The following is a 17,693-nucleotide window of genomic DNA, read 5'->3' as shown; positions in this document are numbered from 1 at the left end:
TATAGACACTGAGGAGTTATACTTTTTTCTATTCATTATTGTTACTGTGGTCTTACATTTAGCCTGTTGTCACCTAGAAAACACAGATTACTTTCGTATCTCTGTTGAAAAAATAGAGGAATAGTTATCAGATGGCATACACAAAAGGCACAATACATGTAGGTTTCCTGTCCCTGTCTTTAGAACAAACACTAGAGGTATCATTTGGAGAAAGTAGCAGTTAACAGGAAACTAATTAGCCAAAATGGAAAAAAAAAATCCTTGAATAGCATTTATTCTTCCAAATAAGAATTCTTCGTTCTTGGGGCAGATTGATAAATGAGGTGACATTTCGATTGATTTGATTGATTGGTTTCATCCCTCTAGGGTGCAACTGAGCGTCAGACACAAAGGATAGAAATGTGCTTGGATGTTGCACTGCTTTCTTAGTATTGCATAGTTAGTTGCCTTTCTAACATTTGTAACTGATTTGGAAAATATTTTCGAACAAACCAGTAACAACTTCAAGATAAAAAATGCTACACACTTCACAACTCCTTCCTATTATATGAACGTGTAAATCGAATTCCCTTTCAAGATGCAAAAACAAGGGTTGGCTTCCCCAAAATGTTTTCATTGGCTTTAGGGAACTAAAACACACCAGTCTGGGTGACTAATACTTCCTGTAAAATAAAGATAGATCAACACATAATTAAATTCTGGCTCAAATGTAATTGTTGTCTTGGAAACAGTTTGGGGGATAAATACGGTTATGCTAATGTAACTAACTCCTCATGATTCCCACCAATGATGTGGTTTATTAATTAGGCCAGGCCATCTTACTACCTCGTGTTATCTATTTTGTCATATTTAAAGGGTTAAAAAAAAAGTTCCTAAGAAAACAATGAAGAGGAGGAAAAAGGGATAAATCTTAAATTAGTTATTTGTCAGCTCTCAAAAGGATTCTAGTTGGAGGAGTAGGTTAAAAGTACTTTTGGCTTATTTGTGGGTTCCAAAGATCCGTCCTACCTCAATAGGCAGAAAACAGAGTTAGTATATACAGCATTTTTAACGAATAATTCCTGGAGTTATTTCTCTTAACTCCCTCTTTGGAGGATTTAAAATTCGATGGATCCAAGAGAAACCAAAATCCTAAGTGGCCAGTGTTTTCTGGTTTCTGCTCTGAGTATACAGTGATTTTTGTAGGAAGTTTACTTCGTGCGTAGCCTGGAGGGCAGCCTGCCTGCTCTGAAGGGTTTTGCTGAGGCCGAGTGTGAACTCTGGGCGCGAGAGCGCATCTCTGCTCTTAGATCACACCCACTCGGGTGTGCGTGTGAGTGAGTGCGCGGGTGCCTGCGCGCGTGTGTACGTGTGGGGAGGTGTGCGCCAAGGGGGTGGGGTGAGGGGCAGCGAGGAGGGCTCTAGGTGAAGCGCGAGCAGAGGGAGGTCGCCCGCTCCGGCCTCTCCCCCAGGGGCCGCAGTGGCTCGCTCGCACTCCGGCTGCACCTCCCGGTGCGCGCCGCGGCGGCGCCACAGGCCCCTGGACCCTTGGACCATCGCCCTCCGGCCGCCCGTCCCGCGCGGCCCGCAGCCGGGACCGGCGATGGCGCGGGACTGACGGCCGCCTCCCCTCCCCGGACCCTCTGCCCCGCCCGGGGGCTCGCGGGGGCCCCGGCACCGCCCCGACCTGCATGAGGGGCGGGCGCGCCCGCGCCGGGAACAAGCGGCCCTCAGCGCCCCCGAGGCGGTCCCCGGCTGCGCCGGAGGACGAGGAGGAGGAGCAGCGGACCGGGCCGGGCTCCCCGTCTGCAGCGGCCCGGGAGCACGGGCTCCCCGGAGCGAGCTCGGGGAGTCCCAGCCCCGGAGGAGGGACCCGGAAGCAGAAGCGGAGCCGCGAGTCGAGCCGAGCCGCTGCCCCCGCTGCCCGCCGGCGCCGGGTGGGGGTCCCGGCGGCTGGATGGGCAGCGGCGGCGCGGGCCGCGGGTGGCGATGGGCGAGGAGCAGAGCACGGTGAGCGGCGGCGGGCCGCAGGAGGCGCGGGCCCCCGCTGGCGGCGCCACGGGCCACCCCGAGCCCCCGAGGCCGCGGGGGGACAGCGCCGGGGAGCCCGGGCCGCGCGCCGCCTCCGCGGAGCCGAGCGGCGGTGGCTGCGGAAGCGACTCGGGCTGCGCGGACACGAGCGCCCCGGAGCCCGAGAGGAGCCGGTGGGGCCCGGACGGGAGGAGGAGCCGAGCGCCCGGGCAGCCCGCGGGACTGGCACTTACCGGGCCCCTCAACCCCCAGACTTTGCAACAGCAGCTGGAAGAGGAGAAGGAAGCTGGGGACCGAAACGAGGGAGGGGATGAACAGCAGGACGCGCCCCCAGGCGAGGAGCCGGAGCCCAGGACCCGCGTCGGGGCCGCGGACGATCTGGTCCTGGACGTGCTGGGGCAGCGGCGCCCAATCCCCGCCAAGAGACAAGTTTTTTGCTCGGTGTTCTGCGTGGAGAATGACCTGCCCGAAGCCCCCACCGCGGAGCAGCTCTCGCCGCCCGCGTCTTCACCTCGGGCTCAGCCGGTGACGAACGCTCCCAGCACCCCCACCTCCTTCCCCAGCCCCCGGCTGTCCCTCCCAACAGACCCCCTGTCCCCCGACGGCGGCAGCATCGAGCTGGAGTTCTACCTGGCGCCCGAGCCGTTCTCCGTGCCCAGCCTGTTGGGAGCTCCACCCTACTCTGATCTGGGTGGGGTAGGGGATCCCTACGTGCCCCTCATGGTGCTGATGTGCCGGGTGTGCCTGGAAGACAAGCCCATCAAGCCTTTGCCCTGCTGCAAGAAGGCCGTGTGCGAGGAGTGCCTCAAAGTCTACCTGAGCTCCCAGGTAACTTTACCCCTTCTGTTCCCCATTCAGCATTTCAAATCCCTGGCCGGGCAGTCGAGCTCGCCCGCTCCCGGCTCACAGGAAGAGGTGATGAGACACCCTTATCAAGGACCTCTGTCAGACAAGTTTCTCACATCTCACAGTTGTTTGTCCTTGTAATATTATTTAAGTGTGTTGACCTCACTGGCTAACTTAACTGGAATTTAACTCTGCATGAGCTTCAGGCTGTAGTGGAGGGAACCGGCTACAATGAATTGTCCTCTGCTGCTTTCTTTTACTAAATTGCAAGCAAGAGCTCGCTCAAAAGGGAGGGCAATGAGAGGGCCTCCTGGGCCTGGTCTTCCGGAAACTAACAAATAATGGGCACCAAATACCATAAGTACCTGTTGAGTCGGTGAAGGGTTGGAATGAATATTTCAGGTCCATGATGACTGAATTTTTAATTTTGCTCCATTTACATATTCTAGAAAAGTTTTATTTATGTTTTCATTCATTCTCTTATTCATTCATTCACTTACTCATTCCTGGGCCCTTGCCCACTTAAAGTTTTCTTACTCGGCAGTAAAGTTGAAATGCTTTTCCTCACTGAAGTTTTATGCCAGCACAGTACTTTATTTCTTTTAAGAGGGAACAAAACAGAGCAAAACAAAGCAAAGCAAGGCTAAGAGGTTTAACAAAACAAGCAGTGGTAAAACTTTCCTCCTCAGCTCCTTATTTGAAAGCTTGTTTTTTTTCTTGGAAAGCTTCAGAGTGCAGCCGACCAGCTTTCCTTCACTGATGGGGAATGAGTTCCTCTAGCAGTTTGCAGTCTGTTACGTTTCTGTCAGTGTTGTGCACAATCTGGAATGCCCTTTGATCCCGTGTTTGACTGTCCTAGGCCTAGTCGCTTTCAAAACCCTGGCTGTTCAGGTGCCAGTTGTTTTTTGTGAAGTCTTACCTCACCCCCCGGGCCACTGCGTATATACTTTCAGAAGACTTCTGCGTGTCTTGCATGCACAGAACTTGTTCCTTATGTATCTGTTTTGCCAGACTGTACGGGCCATGGCTGGTGTTTGGTAGTTTTCTGTCGAGCTTCTTTCCCGTAATAGTGTTTAAGGATGTTGGCTGAAGTGAACGGAACGGGATGCCACCTGGTGCTGTTCCTCTGTGTGTGATGGGTAATCCATGCTGGTGTCTAGACCGAAAGTGTGTGCTGTGCCCAACCAAAAATGCAAAGGGAAACTTCGACAGAATGGAATGTTACACAAACAGTAACTTGGCCAAGATGGTTGAGATTATCCAAACGCCTGTAAGAGACTGATGTCTCTTTTATGCTTTATCCACAAACAGATACTTAAAACGGGAGGAATGTCTGCTCTCTTTGTGGTGGTTTCTATGACATCATCGGCAGACAGATATCGGTGCCATCCGTGTGCAGATCCCTGTGGTGGGATTCAGACATTCCCAAAATATGGGCCCTGCTCCCAGGAAGTCACTAGGAGAGCAGATGTGTATACAAGAACAGGACAAGGTAGCATATAATGAGATGGAAACAGAGTCACAATCCTTAAAGGCCTGTGGGTTTAGAAGTTCAAGGGGAGGGAGTCCCTGTGGGTTGGGGTATTCTGCATTGCAGTTTGATTTCCTTAAGGTAGGCCCTTTCCCCAAAGCAGATTTTGTCTTTAAATCTCCATAAGTTAGTTTTGGGACGTGAATATTTTGATCTGTAATGAAGAAGAGAAGGAGTGGGGAGTGGAAGGGCGGCAGGGTGCGTGCAATGTAATAGTAATACATAACCACGAAAAACTCCTCTGAAGTGAATCGGAAGCTTATCTGTAGTAATTAGGATTGTATGAATGTCCCTGATTTTCTTCCAGAGTATTGGACAGAACTTTCATAAAGAAAAACATACTTTATTTAAAATAATGAACAAGAAAAATATGAGTCATGCAGGCCAGGCATACTTCTACCTCAGGGCTTTTGTGGTTTGTTGCTCCTTGTGCCTGGAATATCCTCCCTAGATACCGTTGCCTTTGCTTGCTCGCTCCTCCCCCCTTCTCTCTTTCAGATCTATATGCAAATGTCACCCAAATGGCCTTCACTGACCACTCTTTTTAAAGTTTAGCCCCACTCCACACTCCCATCTCCTTTTCTGCTTTCTGTTTTCTTCATAGTGTTAACATACTCCGTTATACTTAAAAAATTTATTTCCCTGAAGACAGGAATTTTCACATGATTTGTTCACTGCTGTATCTTTAGCACCTAGAATGCTGTTGGATATAGAACAGATGCTCAAATAATAGTTATCGAATTTAGGAAGAGCTGAGTGACAGAGGGGATGAGATTATCCCTAGTAACCATGGCCAGAAAGTGGTATTCTGCTTGGGCACTAAATTCTACTCTGAGCTTCTTCATGTTTAAGACAAAAGACAAAGTCTTATAGCAGACAAAAAGAATAGGTCTGCTAAGTTCGCTATTAAACTTAGAATTAAAGATTTTTTAGACAGACTTTTAGCTTATATGAAAATGGCATTTTTTTTCAATTAGATGAATAATGCAGGCCCGCGGTTGTAATACTTCTGGTCTATGTTAATTCTAAGGTCCCTTCTACTCAAAGGGTCTGTGTTTCCTTGTCACTTAACCTCTCTATGCCTTAATTTCCTCATCAGTGAAATAGAGTTGCAGGCCATGATCTGCAATGACATACCAGTTCTAAATCAAAACAAAATCAAACTACAGAGTTGTTTTGTTGCCTTTCTGAGCCAGATCAAAAGGGCACAGTGAGTGCTTTCTCATTTTATAAGCTTTCTTGGGTTTGACACACTAAAATCTGTTAAGCCTGAGTGTGCAGGGCTCTTAAGACCTTTTAAAATAAAATGATGTATTTGAAATAAAAAATTATTAGTGACATTTTTCACTATTTTTTGAATTTGTGTCAAATAGCGCATTATTAACATCATTTAAGAAAATAAAGGAGAGCCTCTATTAAGCATTTTATACAAACATTAAACATTCATACTAAATGTGAATTGGAATATTGCCTGGTTAAATTCACGTTCTTCTAAAAGGAGATGCTGAGTTCTTTGAAGGAAGGTACGAGCTTGGAAGGTAATAAAACTGATTTTTAGGTGATGTCTTATTTCCATGAGTGCCACCATGGGCTGAATATGTAACAAAGGCCGATGAGTAGATGTGGGCATTATTTCAGTACAGAAAAAGCAGATTAGGCCATGACTTAAATACCTACATACTGTGCTTTAGAAATAATAGCTTTATTTTTCAAAACATAATTCTCCTCCAATCATCACCATGACTGGGGCTGCAGGAAACCCCCCCTTAGCGTAATGATTTTACAGTGCAGTATGTACCATCCACTTTTCACTTGCCATGGTAAAGGGGTGAACTGATAAATTATAATCTTTGGCACTACATAGGTGTTGACTCAGAGGCTCTAGAGCACTATGACATAGTGGAAGCTACATTAGTTTATATTGCCTGGGTACATAAATCGTCGATACATACGTTTTAGAAGTATTTCCCAGTGACCTCTGGCAAAAGCACACAGTGCTGGGGATGTCTGTAGTCTCCTGCAGGTCACTGAGCTCTTGTAAATGTTGACCTTCTCAGCTGGTTTGGCCTCTACCACATCTTCCTAGGAGGAAAGATTGTTGCCTTCTTTGTCCCAGAGAATGATAATTGTGCTTATTTCACAAATCCTCCATTGATATCTTTCCTTTGTGACTTGGGTTTTAGACACAAAAATCTGTTATAATTTGAAGTATTAATAATTAGCTCTTTAGATAAAGGAGAGAATTGGGCATGCGAAGGACTGTCTAAAGGTAACAGCTGTTGTGGCTTTCAACACCCTGCTTCAAAGGGCTCCCAATTGGCAGATGCATGTGAGTTGGAATGTACACACCTGTCAAATGAGTATTAATAGAGACAAGCAACACATTTCTTCTACAGATTGTGAACAAAACAGCTGCTAGATGGTGATGTCTTAAAATGGCAGTCTACTATAGTCACCCTAGAATCAGTGACCTAAGGGTGACATCTTATGTATCCTATTATTAAACTCTGAGTCATGCAGACCTTTCCCAGTACAAGTGTAACCTACTTTTTTTCCCTTTAAATCTTAAACCAACCTGTATATTTTCAGAAACTAACGTGTTCAAGATGGAGTTTGAACGCAGCCATCTTCACTCAGGTGTGAATTTACAGATCCTGTCATGCCAGGTGTGATTTTGATAGTCCTGAAAATGTGAAGAATAATGAGACTGAAATCTGTTAAATCACTCTATGCATTCGAAAAGTGAAGGTTAAGGCCTCTGTCCACTTAGGCTTTTGTGCACAGACTTTGAGTGTGTGTGCTCACACGTGGATTTGAAGGGTGCAATAACATTTGCTTTCACACCTCACTAACTCATGCCCTTACTTCTCTCTTCTGTCTCTTTAATAATATGTCTCTCATAATGTCTTCATTTCTCTTAAATAACCTCTTTTTTCTTTAACCTTTCAAAATCTGATTTCAGTGGCATTTGCCTCCTGCAGAGGGATCTCCCGTTGAGGGCTGCACTCTGCGCCAGCAGGACCTAGTCTGTGTGCCGCCTGAGTGTTTCCCTTCTGGTCTCTTCCAGCTGTCTGGAGATGAGGCCGCAAAGAGAAACCCGGCATTGTGCTCCACTGCCTCAGGGATCACAAATAACAGGACGAGTTAGTACTACTTACCCAAGGCGGCAGTTGAAACCTTTAGAGCGGTGATTTTTTTTTTTTTTTTTTACTTTCTAGAGTAGAGCTCAGCTTTTATACTGGACGGCTCTTCCTTACTCCTGATGTGAGAGAGAGAGAAAGAAGAGCACTGGACTTAAGCTCCCAGCTTTTTTTTTTTTTTAAAGATTTTATTTATTTATTTGACAGAGAGATAGAGCCAGAGAGCACAAGTGGAGGGAACAGCAGAGGGAGAGGGAGAAGCAGGCTCCCCATTGAACAGGGAGCCTGATGCAGGGCTTGATCCCAGGACACTGGGATCATGACCTGAGCTCAAGGCAGATGCTTAACCATCTGAGCCACCCGAGCTCCCCTAAGTTCCCAGCTTTTTATTAAAAGTTCGTCATGGGCACTGTTGACAGACACCTGAGTGGTAATTTCTTATAATTAATGTACTCGGGTATTAGTGTACCATTTATGCATATAACAAACATCTCTTGGGTACCAGTAGGCCAAGAACCATGAGATACTCTATAAATGCATTAAATTCCCTCAAGGAGCCATCTTAGAGCCTTCTAAATTAGGCGCAGTATTTCTTTCTCAGCTTTATCTGGTGGTATAAATAAGCTTTTATGTTGCCAGACAACTGTAGGTCCCTTCTTCATACTTTCTGGGAGGATTTTATTAAACCAGTTCTGGAACACCAGCTTACCATTTAGGAAACACATTACAATTCCTCCTATTATGTTTATTCCAGAGTAATAGATTCATCCATTATTTATTTCTTAATATACATATTTCGCAGAGCTCTAATTGTTGGAAATAGATTATTATTAAATAGCTTGCTCCTTCCAAAATATTTATTACCTTTCCTTAAAAGAAAATATAACTTTGTTAAGTTTGTTTTGGATCATTCATGACATTATGGCAAATCTATAAATTTATAATATTTTAAAGACTCGTTTATTTTGTTCAAATTCACTTTGTCAGAAGAGTTTCATATGATAAACTAAATGAACCTTCCCAAATCAAATTATGTCTTAAAATAAAAATTCAGTGTCTACAGGAAAATAATTCCTGAAGTATGTCATTCTCTTTCCACTTTATCAGTGCTATTTGCCTCATCAATTTTGGGATAATTACTCTTGAGTTTTTAAGTTTCCACAAATAATAAGAACAACTATTTATTGAACATCTATATTTTAAACACTTTATACATGTTTTATTATTTAATTTTAATTCACTTATATATTAAAAACCTGTTATATACCAGGCACTATTGTAGGTGTTGGGGATTCGGAGAACTAAAACAGATAAAGTCCCTGGCTTCATGGACTTTATATACTAGGCTGGGGGAAGCTAGAGAATAAAATAAACAATTAATTTAGTATATTAGGGGATAATGAGGGCTATGGAGAAAGAGACAATAGAAGGGTGAAAAGAAATAGTGGGGAGGAGATTGTTCTTCATATATTTACAATTGGGGGGTAGTTGTCAGGGAGGATTTTACAAGGTGACCTTTGAATAGAGATCTTCATGATGGCAGTAAGGGAACAAACCATGAGGGTATTTGAGGAAATAGTGTAAAGTTCCAGAGACCAGCACATGCTTGGGGGTGGTCCAGGAATGGAAAAGGGGTCCATGTGGCTGAAGCATAGGGAATGAAATGGGGAGTAATTAGAGGAAAACAGCAGAAATGGGAAAGCTGGTCAGAGAAGGCTTTAGGACCATAGAGAATTTGTGTTTCCTTTGAGCAAGATAAGGCACTATAAGAAGATTTTGAGCTAACCAGATATAACTACCTTTAAAAGAGATTTACTGTGGCTCTTGTAGGGAATATACTATAGGAGTCAAGAAGGGAATTTAAAAAGTCAGAGGACTATGGCAATCATCCAGAGAGATGGTATAGTTCAGAGTAAGGTGATAGAGGTGACTATAGCTTGAGCTGGTTGAATTTTGAATATATCGTGAAAATAGAGCTGACAGAAGTTGCTGATCATTGAGTGTGGGATGAGAGAAAAAGAGCCAAGGATGACTCAGGTTTTGAGCCGAAGCAATTAGAAGAATGGGGTTGCCATTTAATACGATGAGGAATACTGTAGGAGGACTAGATTTAGGGAGAATCAGGAGTTCGTGCTAAGTTTGAAAAGCTGCTTAGACATTCATGAAGGAATGTTGAGTAGGCAGTTGGCGTCTGGCATTCAGAAGAGAGATCTGAACAAAAGATACACATTTGAACACTCGGGGCATGTAGATGATATTTAAAGCCATGAGCCTAGATGAGGTCACCTGGGGAGTGATAGTAGATAGGGAAGGAGGGCTGAGTCTGGGCGCAGACTAATATGGAACCCCGGACACATGAAGGAACCAGGAAAGAGTCTAAAAGGGAGTGGGCCAGGTAGGCAAGAAGAGAACCAAGGTAGAGTGGTTACCCAGAAGCAAACCAATACGGTGTTTTAAAAAGGAAGGACTAATCATCTTTGTCAAATGCTTCTGATAATTTCAGCAGGATGAGGGCTGAAATTGACCATCGATTTCCCCAACAAGGAGGTTATTTGCAACCGTGAACAGTACTGTTTTCATTGACACTGGTGGGTCTGGCTTTCTAATTAGAGTGGGTTTGAGAAGATAGGAAAAGCTCCATTTCTATGCTGCAGATAGTGGAGTGCTACGCAGTAAAACTCAAGGTTAGAGAGATTGAATAACTTGTCTTAAATCACATAGCTGAGAAATGGCAGAAGTGGGATTTCAGTTCAGGTCCATTTGGCTCTAAAATTCATGGCCTTTTCACATTGTTTACATTTATTATCTTATTTGTAACCTAAATATATTTGTTTCATTTTTCTTTTAAATTTATATCTGTATTGTACAAAATCACAAGGCTTCTAGTCCAAGAAGGAGAAGAAACTTAATTACATGTTTTGTGGAAGTGGAGGACTCTTGCCCAGGTCCAGAGATAGATTTCTACCAAACCCAGCCTCATCTTCTTGTAAGAAAATCAAGAGAAATTGAGTTAAAAAAAGCTATAATTTGACTTACTGTCAAGTTTTAATGGCAACATACTCACCTGTTTTCTTCCTAACTCTGGCCATTCCTTTTGTTTCCATTTGCGCTTTCTCTTACATTACCATCTTTTAACATTGGTGTCTGCCTGGTCCTATCCTATCCCCCCCCTCTCTGTTCACACAATCTGCTCTTAGTGGGACGAGCTCGGCCACTCTTTCAAGTAACACCTATGTGCTCTTGACTTCCAGATCTTTTTCTCTAGCCCGAATCGCTCTTCTCACCTTCAGCACCATATAGCCATCTCTCTCCTGCCCATTTCCACTTGCATGTCCCAGCGAGAGCCACCTTAAACTCAAAACTACCTCTCTCTTTTCTCATCTTCCTTCCCACACCCCTGAAGCCCTGCTCCTCCTCTGGCGTTCCCCTTTTCCATCAGTTGTACCCAAGTCAGAAACTTGGGAGTCATCATTGAGTTCTTCCTCTCCCTCACCTCTCACACCTAATTAATCGTCAAGTCCTCTCAATTTTACCCCCTAAAAATAATTTTATCCTTTTCTCTACTTTTCTCCATTTCTCCTGACATTTCCCTGCTGAGGCCTCCACCACTTCTATCCTGGATTCCAACAGCAGCTTCTTACTTGGTCCCAGTGTTCCAATCTTGACTGTTTCCCATCTGTTCTCCACACTATATAGCCAGAGGGTTTTTTATAAGATGGTCTACAGGTCTTGGCACTCTCCTTGTTAGCCTTTCAGTGTCTGTCTGCCTCTTGCTTTTAGAATAGAATCTAAAGAGAGTTTACATGTGCCTGAGTGATCAAACTCTCATTTACCACTCCCCTCTAAGTGTACACCCATGTAAAACTTCTTTCTGTTCCTTGAACACTCTGTGACTCTCTTAATTATGAGCCTTTACCTTTAGTGACATGAGATTCTGTCTCAGGGGGAATCTGCTTTTTTCCTCATTCCCCTAATTCTGTTTCCCTTTCACATTTAGTGATTCTTCTAGTCTCAGCTTAGACATCCCTTCCTTTGGGAATTCTTCTGGACTCCTTATATCTGGATTAAGCATCCTTTCAATATTTGACAACCTTCTGTACTTATGGTAAGATTCTTATTTCACTGTATATAAATTGACCATTTCCTGCTCTATGTTCCTTTAGACGGTAAAGCTTGATGTATGTAGAGACAGTCCTTTTTTGCTGGTTAGTTTCTTAGTTCTGGGCATGTTGGAGGCATGAAATGAATATCTATGGAGTGGACTTATTTAGTTACTCCATAAATAATTAATACACTAGAGGCTGGTGTTGTCAATATATGAAATACAGTGATAGAAAAATGAAAGTCTCGATATTTCATTATCTTGCTTAAAAACCTGGAAGCCCTTCCTTCCCATTGCTGTCTGTAAAGATCCCAGTTCATAACACTGCTGCTGAGGTTTGGCCTCTGCTCTGCTCATCAGTGCCTTCTCCCTTCCAGCTCTCCTCTCTCCTTGCTTCGGTGAGTGAATTTCTCCTTGTCCTTCAGAGCTCGGCCTTCCTTAAGTCTCCAGACTGAGTCAGTCTGCCGTTAATGCTTTTAGAGTCCTTTTCCCTCTGCTGCCATTGTATTTTTATCCCCTTTTGTAATTGTATGTCTAAGTGATGATTTGATGTTTGGTTAATTTTCTGCCCCCAACACCCCTATTCTTTAAGCTGTGTTTACAACTAGCACTTAGCACAGAGCCCAGGATAGAGTAGGTGCTCAATAAATATTTGTTAAAAGGCTGAATGAATGATTGAAAGTAAATTATAATAGGTGTATGTTGGTGGGAAAATAAGGTAAATATTTGAATCTGAATTTTTGGTACCTTATTCCACCGTATGTTTAAACTTTGAGTACAGTGGAATGCTGTGGCCTGAGTCTATCCTGACAACCCATCTATCACAGAGGTACTTCTTTAATTATAGGACCTATGCTGGTTACTGTGTCCCCTGCTTAACAAATTCTTCCAGAATCTAGGGACTGAAAACAACCATTTTATTTTGATCATGACAGTCAGAAATTTGGGAAGGGCTCAGCTGCTCAGTTCATGCTCGGGGTTTCTCATGAGGTTGTAGGCAGATGTCCGCTCATTCACGTGGCTGTCAGGGAGCTCAGCTGGGGCTATCAACAGGAGTGCCTACACGTGGCCTTGCCAGCGTGCTAGTCTTAGGGCAGCAGGCTTCTGACACGGAGGCTGGCATCCCCTGGAGCCAGAGTCTCAAGGCAGCCGGGTGGAAGCTGCATGATCTTTTCTGCGCTAACTCTGGAAGTCATTCAGTGTCACTTGGCAAAGCAGTCACAGGCCTGCCCAGATTCAAGAGGAAAGAACTTAGATCCCAGCTTTTTTTGTGCAAGTGTGGAGGAATTTGGGCCACATTTTTAAACCATCACACTGCTCAGACAAAAATAAAAAATGTTGTCAATTTAGGTAGTAAATCTTTTAAGCTTAAGTTTAATTTGTTTTTTTTTAAATTTAATGTCTTAATTGATTATTTTATCAAATATTTCCAACTCATTATTTTGATTAATATGTTTTGGTGTTGTGTTTTCATGCTTTATTCTTGAATAATTTAATAGTAGAACTTTAAGCAAAACTTTTGTTGTAGAAGCCTTTCTCTTTTAAAATTAAATATTTTAGATAATTCCATTGTAATGGAAATATCTCTTGATCAGGATCAGCTTCCAGTTATTCTGATTATTTACCCCAGTTAAAATTATTCTATATAATATAATTTCCTTTCCATTATAGGAAAATTTTAGCTTCAGTAATGGCTTAATTATTATTTGAAAAAGTTAAGTATCTTTCTGAGTAAAAACAGTTGATGTACCATATTTTTTTTGTAGATCAGGCACTTCCTATACAGAAATAATATTATTTCTAATGACACCTTAGAATTGACCACCCTAGTTAATCTTTTTTTTAAGATTTTATTTATTTATTTGACAGAGAGAGAGAGCGTGTGCATGTGCGCACAGGGAGGGGTCGTGGCAGAGGGAGAGGGAGAAGCAGGCTTCCCACTGAGCAGACCTGGGGCTCGATCCCAGGACTCCAGGATAATGACCTGAGCTGAAGGCAGATGCTTAACTGACTGAGCCACCCAGGTGCCCCCCTAGTTAATCTTTGCTAAATTGGCCCACTGTTGGATATTTATTGTTTGTGATATTCTAGTTTGGGTAATTTTATCATTTGGTTAATAATTTCCAAATTTCCAGTAGCATATATATTTTTCTCAGAAATCTCTTCTGGATTGAGGATCTGCATACCCTGAAACAGAAGGGTTAGATAGCTTTTATGATGTGCCTTTTTTCCCCCTCTGGCTCAGGTAACTAAATTCTGGGCTTATTCATTCATGTGAATGACTAATCCCTTTTTAAATCTTCCTAAGCTATTTGCCTCAATAATATTCTCTACTGTAAGATTCAGAGGCTAATTATAGGCTACCTAGCAAATTACTTCCCTTTTTGTGGTGTTGGGGATTCTTGCCTTATTTCCTCACATGATTATTGGCCATAGTCAGTGTTCCTGAAGCTCATTAGCTCTGAGTTGTATGTGACAAGTTAAATCACTGCAGCCTTTTCCTCTGGTTATTTAAACATTTTAAACAGCAGGTAAAATAAAGCAATTGCTCATAATATTTCACCAGCATTTTGTTTCCTTTGACAATGCCATTTTTTTTCTGATATTCCCTGTTTGGTTAATTAGTTTATGTCTAAGTACAGCTGTAGGATCAAATCAGAAGTGATTTTGATATGGCCTGCTCTTAGTGTACCTCTTTTATGTAAACATCTGACCTTGGTGAGGAAAGTGAATTTCTTCACATAGTTCTGTACAGAGTAGGTTTTGTTTTGTTTTGTTTTTTGAGCCAAAGAGGCCCATGGTGGGAAATGACAGATGCAATCCCAAGAGTTCTCATTTAATCCTGCTTTTAACTAGTTTTACCCTTAACTTCAGTGTTTTTTTTTATTTTCTTATGTTATCTTTTTTCGTCCTCCTTGTTGTGAAAGATACAGTTTGAAAAGAATAGGCTTCTAAAAATAAAGATATTCTGTATCCAGTGTGTTGGTGTTTTATGCTAAAATTGCATGTGTATGTGTGAAGGTTTCAAGATTGTTTATTGATGTATCATAAGAGGATTATTTGCTGATCTTGATTTGTAAAAATCTAAGTGTAGTCATTTACAGGTAAATTCATGTGTTTCAGGTGTAGTTTGAATCAACCAAAATAGATATCCCTTGGGTTTACCTTTTCAGTTGTTAGTTTTTAATGCCACCTTATGAGTCATTGAGGCTTCACCCTTAAGATGAAGGGAGAGCTTTGGGGCACCTGGGTGGATCAGTTGGTTAAGTGTCTACCTTCAGCTCAGGTTATGATCCCAGGGTCCTGGGATAGAGCCCCGCGTCAGGCTCTCTGCTCAGTGGGGAGCCTGCTTTTCCCTCTCCTCCTGCTCCTGCTCGCTCTCTCTCAAATAAATAAATAAAATCTAAAAAAAAAAAAAAGATGGAGAGCTCAGAAGGAATGTTGGGAAAGAAAATACTTGAAAGAATAGTAATTTATCCCAATACTTTTTTTTTTTTAGATTTCAGGATTTTTAAAAAAATACTATTTGTTCAGATATGTTTTTTTCTTTAAAAAGCATATCCACAAACTTTAAAAACTAGGAAACAATTTTCTGTCTCACTTAAAATTCATCCAAATGAATTGTTTCAGAGTTTTTAACCCATTTGTTTAAAAATTTATCATTTTCTGGTTAGTTGTAAGAATAGTTAATTGATATTAGGGAAGATATAAATCTATTAGGTGAATTTCAGCACCGTTCTTTGTATAATTGGTAGATGAGACACAAAAATAAGTATAATGATTTAGTAAGTAAAGCAACTGCATTTTTTTGCATCTCTATACACATGTGGAGGTGTTTTTTCAGTTCTGGGAGTCATTAGACAGTGTATCAAAATAAATTGAACATAGACCTTAGAGCATCAGTATCACCCAGTGCTAAATGAAGATCTTTAAAAATAAGGAAGCTAGTTCTAGCTTATTACTTTCACAATTATTAATATTTTTATTAAGATGTTTTATATCATTAACTAAAAAAATAAAATGAAGATGCTAAAATAATTCATTGGAACTTTTGGATTATTTTGTTCAAATATCCTTTTGGCTTGTTATATCTAGATGGATTGGACAGAGCCCTATTTGTTTGCTCAGGGTGTTCATGAGGCCAAGACCAAGCTGGCAGTCTCTTCACAGGCTGGTTAATGACATGCTGATGTGTGGCCATAAACTACCTTAGCTCTGCACAGTCATATCATAAATTGACTGCTTCTGAACATAAGACTGGCTGAAACAAGATGGAAGAATTACTATTTATCTCATCACCACTTCTGGAAAAACAAATTAAAATGCATGTTCCAATAGATCAGTGAGTTATAGAGATGTTTACATTGAGAAATCTTTTCCACTGGCCAAGACTTTCTTTCACTGTGGTCAAGCTATAAAGATTGGTTCTCTAGTATTCAGTTGGATTTAAAGGAATCAAAGGGGGGAAGGGAGCTAGAGTACTCTTATTCTATTAAAAATATTTACAGACACAGAATATTTGCTTAGCACTCTGCTAATCACTATGAGAAGTGACAGTGTATCCCCATAAGTAGTCTGTGATCTGTCCTTGTGACAAGTTTAGAAATTCAGTAGGTGAAAAATAAGCTCTCCAGGCAAAGATTAAGGAATGTTTATTACTAAATCATGTGATGCTGATTGTTGACTTAAGTGGTTCTAGGAAGAGAAAGCTGTGTTTATGAGAATAGAAAAAGTTTGAACTTGGCTATTGTTTAAAAAATAGTTTTTGATGCATAGGGAGAGGAGAAGGAGGTTAGAGGTAGGGCATCTCTCTAAGTAAGGTGGAGTGAGCAAGCACACCTATACACTCGGACACACACCTGTGGAAATCGAGAGGGGGTGCAAGCCACCATGACTAGACAGAGAAGCTCAGATGGATAGTATGGCAATTATATATGGTGGAGAGATGAGAGCTGAATGGTGAGCAAGAGTCAGCAGAACAAAGACCTTAGCACAGAGCTGAGCACCATAGGCAAAGAGGGTCCCAGCGTCCTTCTGTTTCAAGAACAGAGAGCCAAGGGAGCCTGCTTAGAAATGGCTCATAGAGGTAGATGCAGGCTAGATCATGTAGAGTTGTGTTGCCCTGCTATGGAATTGGTGTGTTATTCCAAGTGTGATAGGAAGTCACTGGACCATTTGGTAGAAGTGTAAAATGACAGTTAATGCTTTAAAAACATTCTGGCTTCTAGGTGGAGAATGAATTATGTTTGAGTGGTGGGGTGGCAAGAAGAGCATCGGAGGTGGATTGGAGGCAATTGCAGTCATCCAGAGCAGAGATGACAGTGGTTTGAACAAGTGTGCCAACCCTGGAGATGGTTCTGTCTCCTGTCATTTTTCAGGGTTTGCCTTTACAAGGTTTGGGAGTGCATTGCCTTTGGCACAACAGAATGTCATGCCTATCCTTACAGCCTTACTATTCAGAAGCCCCAAGTTGTACAAGTCCATGCATCAGCTACAGTCTTTATCTTTCAGGCAGCATTGGATTAACCTCTGTTCAACTTGATTCTTTTTCACAATTTACCTGTCTGGGATGGATTTGTTTGTTTGGTTGGTTGGTTGGTCTTAAATGTTTGGTTCCAAGAACACCATGTAAAAACTCACCGATCAAAAAATGTGAAAATATCTCTTGAATTGGTGTCTATAGTTGTTATTTTACAGATTATTAGAATCAGTTTATCCAGGGGGCGCCTGGGTGGCTCAGTTGGTTAAGCGACTGCCTTTGGCTCAGGTCATGATCCCGGAGTCCCGGGATTGAGTCCCGCATCGGGCTCCCTGCTCAGCAGGGAGTCTGCTTCTCCCTCTGACCCTCTTCCCTCTCGTGCTATCTCTCATTCTCTCTCTCTCAAATGAATAAATAAAATCTTTAAAAAAAAAAAAAAGAAATTTATCCAGGAAATTGAGTTGTCCTCTAACTTTTTGCACTTTGCTCTTTTTAATCTTTGCTCAATTTGTTTGCTTTCATCATTATGTAAAACAAACAGGAACTCATACCCCACTTTCCCACAGATCATAGAGATCTTACTGG

The 17,693-nt window shown here is 42.3% G+C and overlaps 1 protein-coding gene across 4 annotated transcripts in view; it reads left to right on the top strand.

Moving 5' to 3' along the window:
- The first annotated feature begins 1,837 nt into the window (after positions 1 to 1,837).
- The window catches only part of RNF217 (ring finger protein 217), a 142,638-nt gene continuing 126,782 nt past the window's right edge, over positions 1,838 to 17,693 (top strand). For all 4 annotated transcript variants that reach the window (XR_003521445.2, XR_003521446.1, XM_027602286.2 and 1 more), the window contains exon 1: positions 1,838 to 2,838. Coding sequence is in view for 2 of the 4 variants with exons in the window: in XM_027602286.2 (XP_027458087.1) it covers positions 1,969 to 2,838 (870 nt within the window). In the remaining 2 variants the exon portion in view is untranslated. The remainder of the gene's footprint in view (positions 2,839 to 17,693) is intronic.

This window comes from Zalophus californianus, chromosome 7, assembly GCF_009762305.2.
Source record: "Zalophus californianus isolate mZalCal1 chromosome 7, mZalCal1.pri.v2, whole genome shotgun sequence".
Classification (NCBI taxonomy): Eukaryota; Metazoa; Chordata; class Mammalia; order Carnivora; family Otariidae; genus Zalophus; species Zalophus californianus.
The sequence above is the reverse complement of the archived record's forward strand: the minus strand, read 5'-3'. Positions and strand labels throughout refer to the sequence as shown.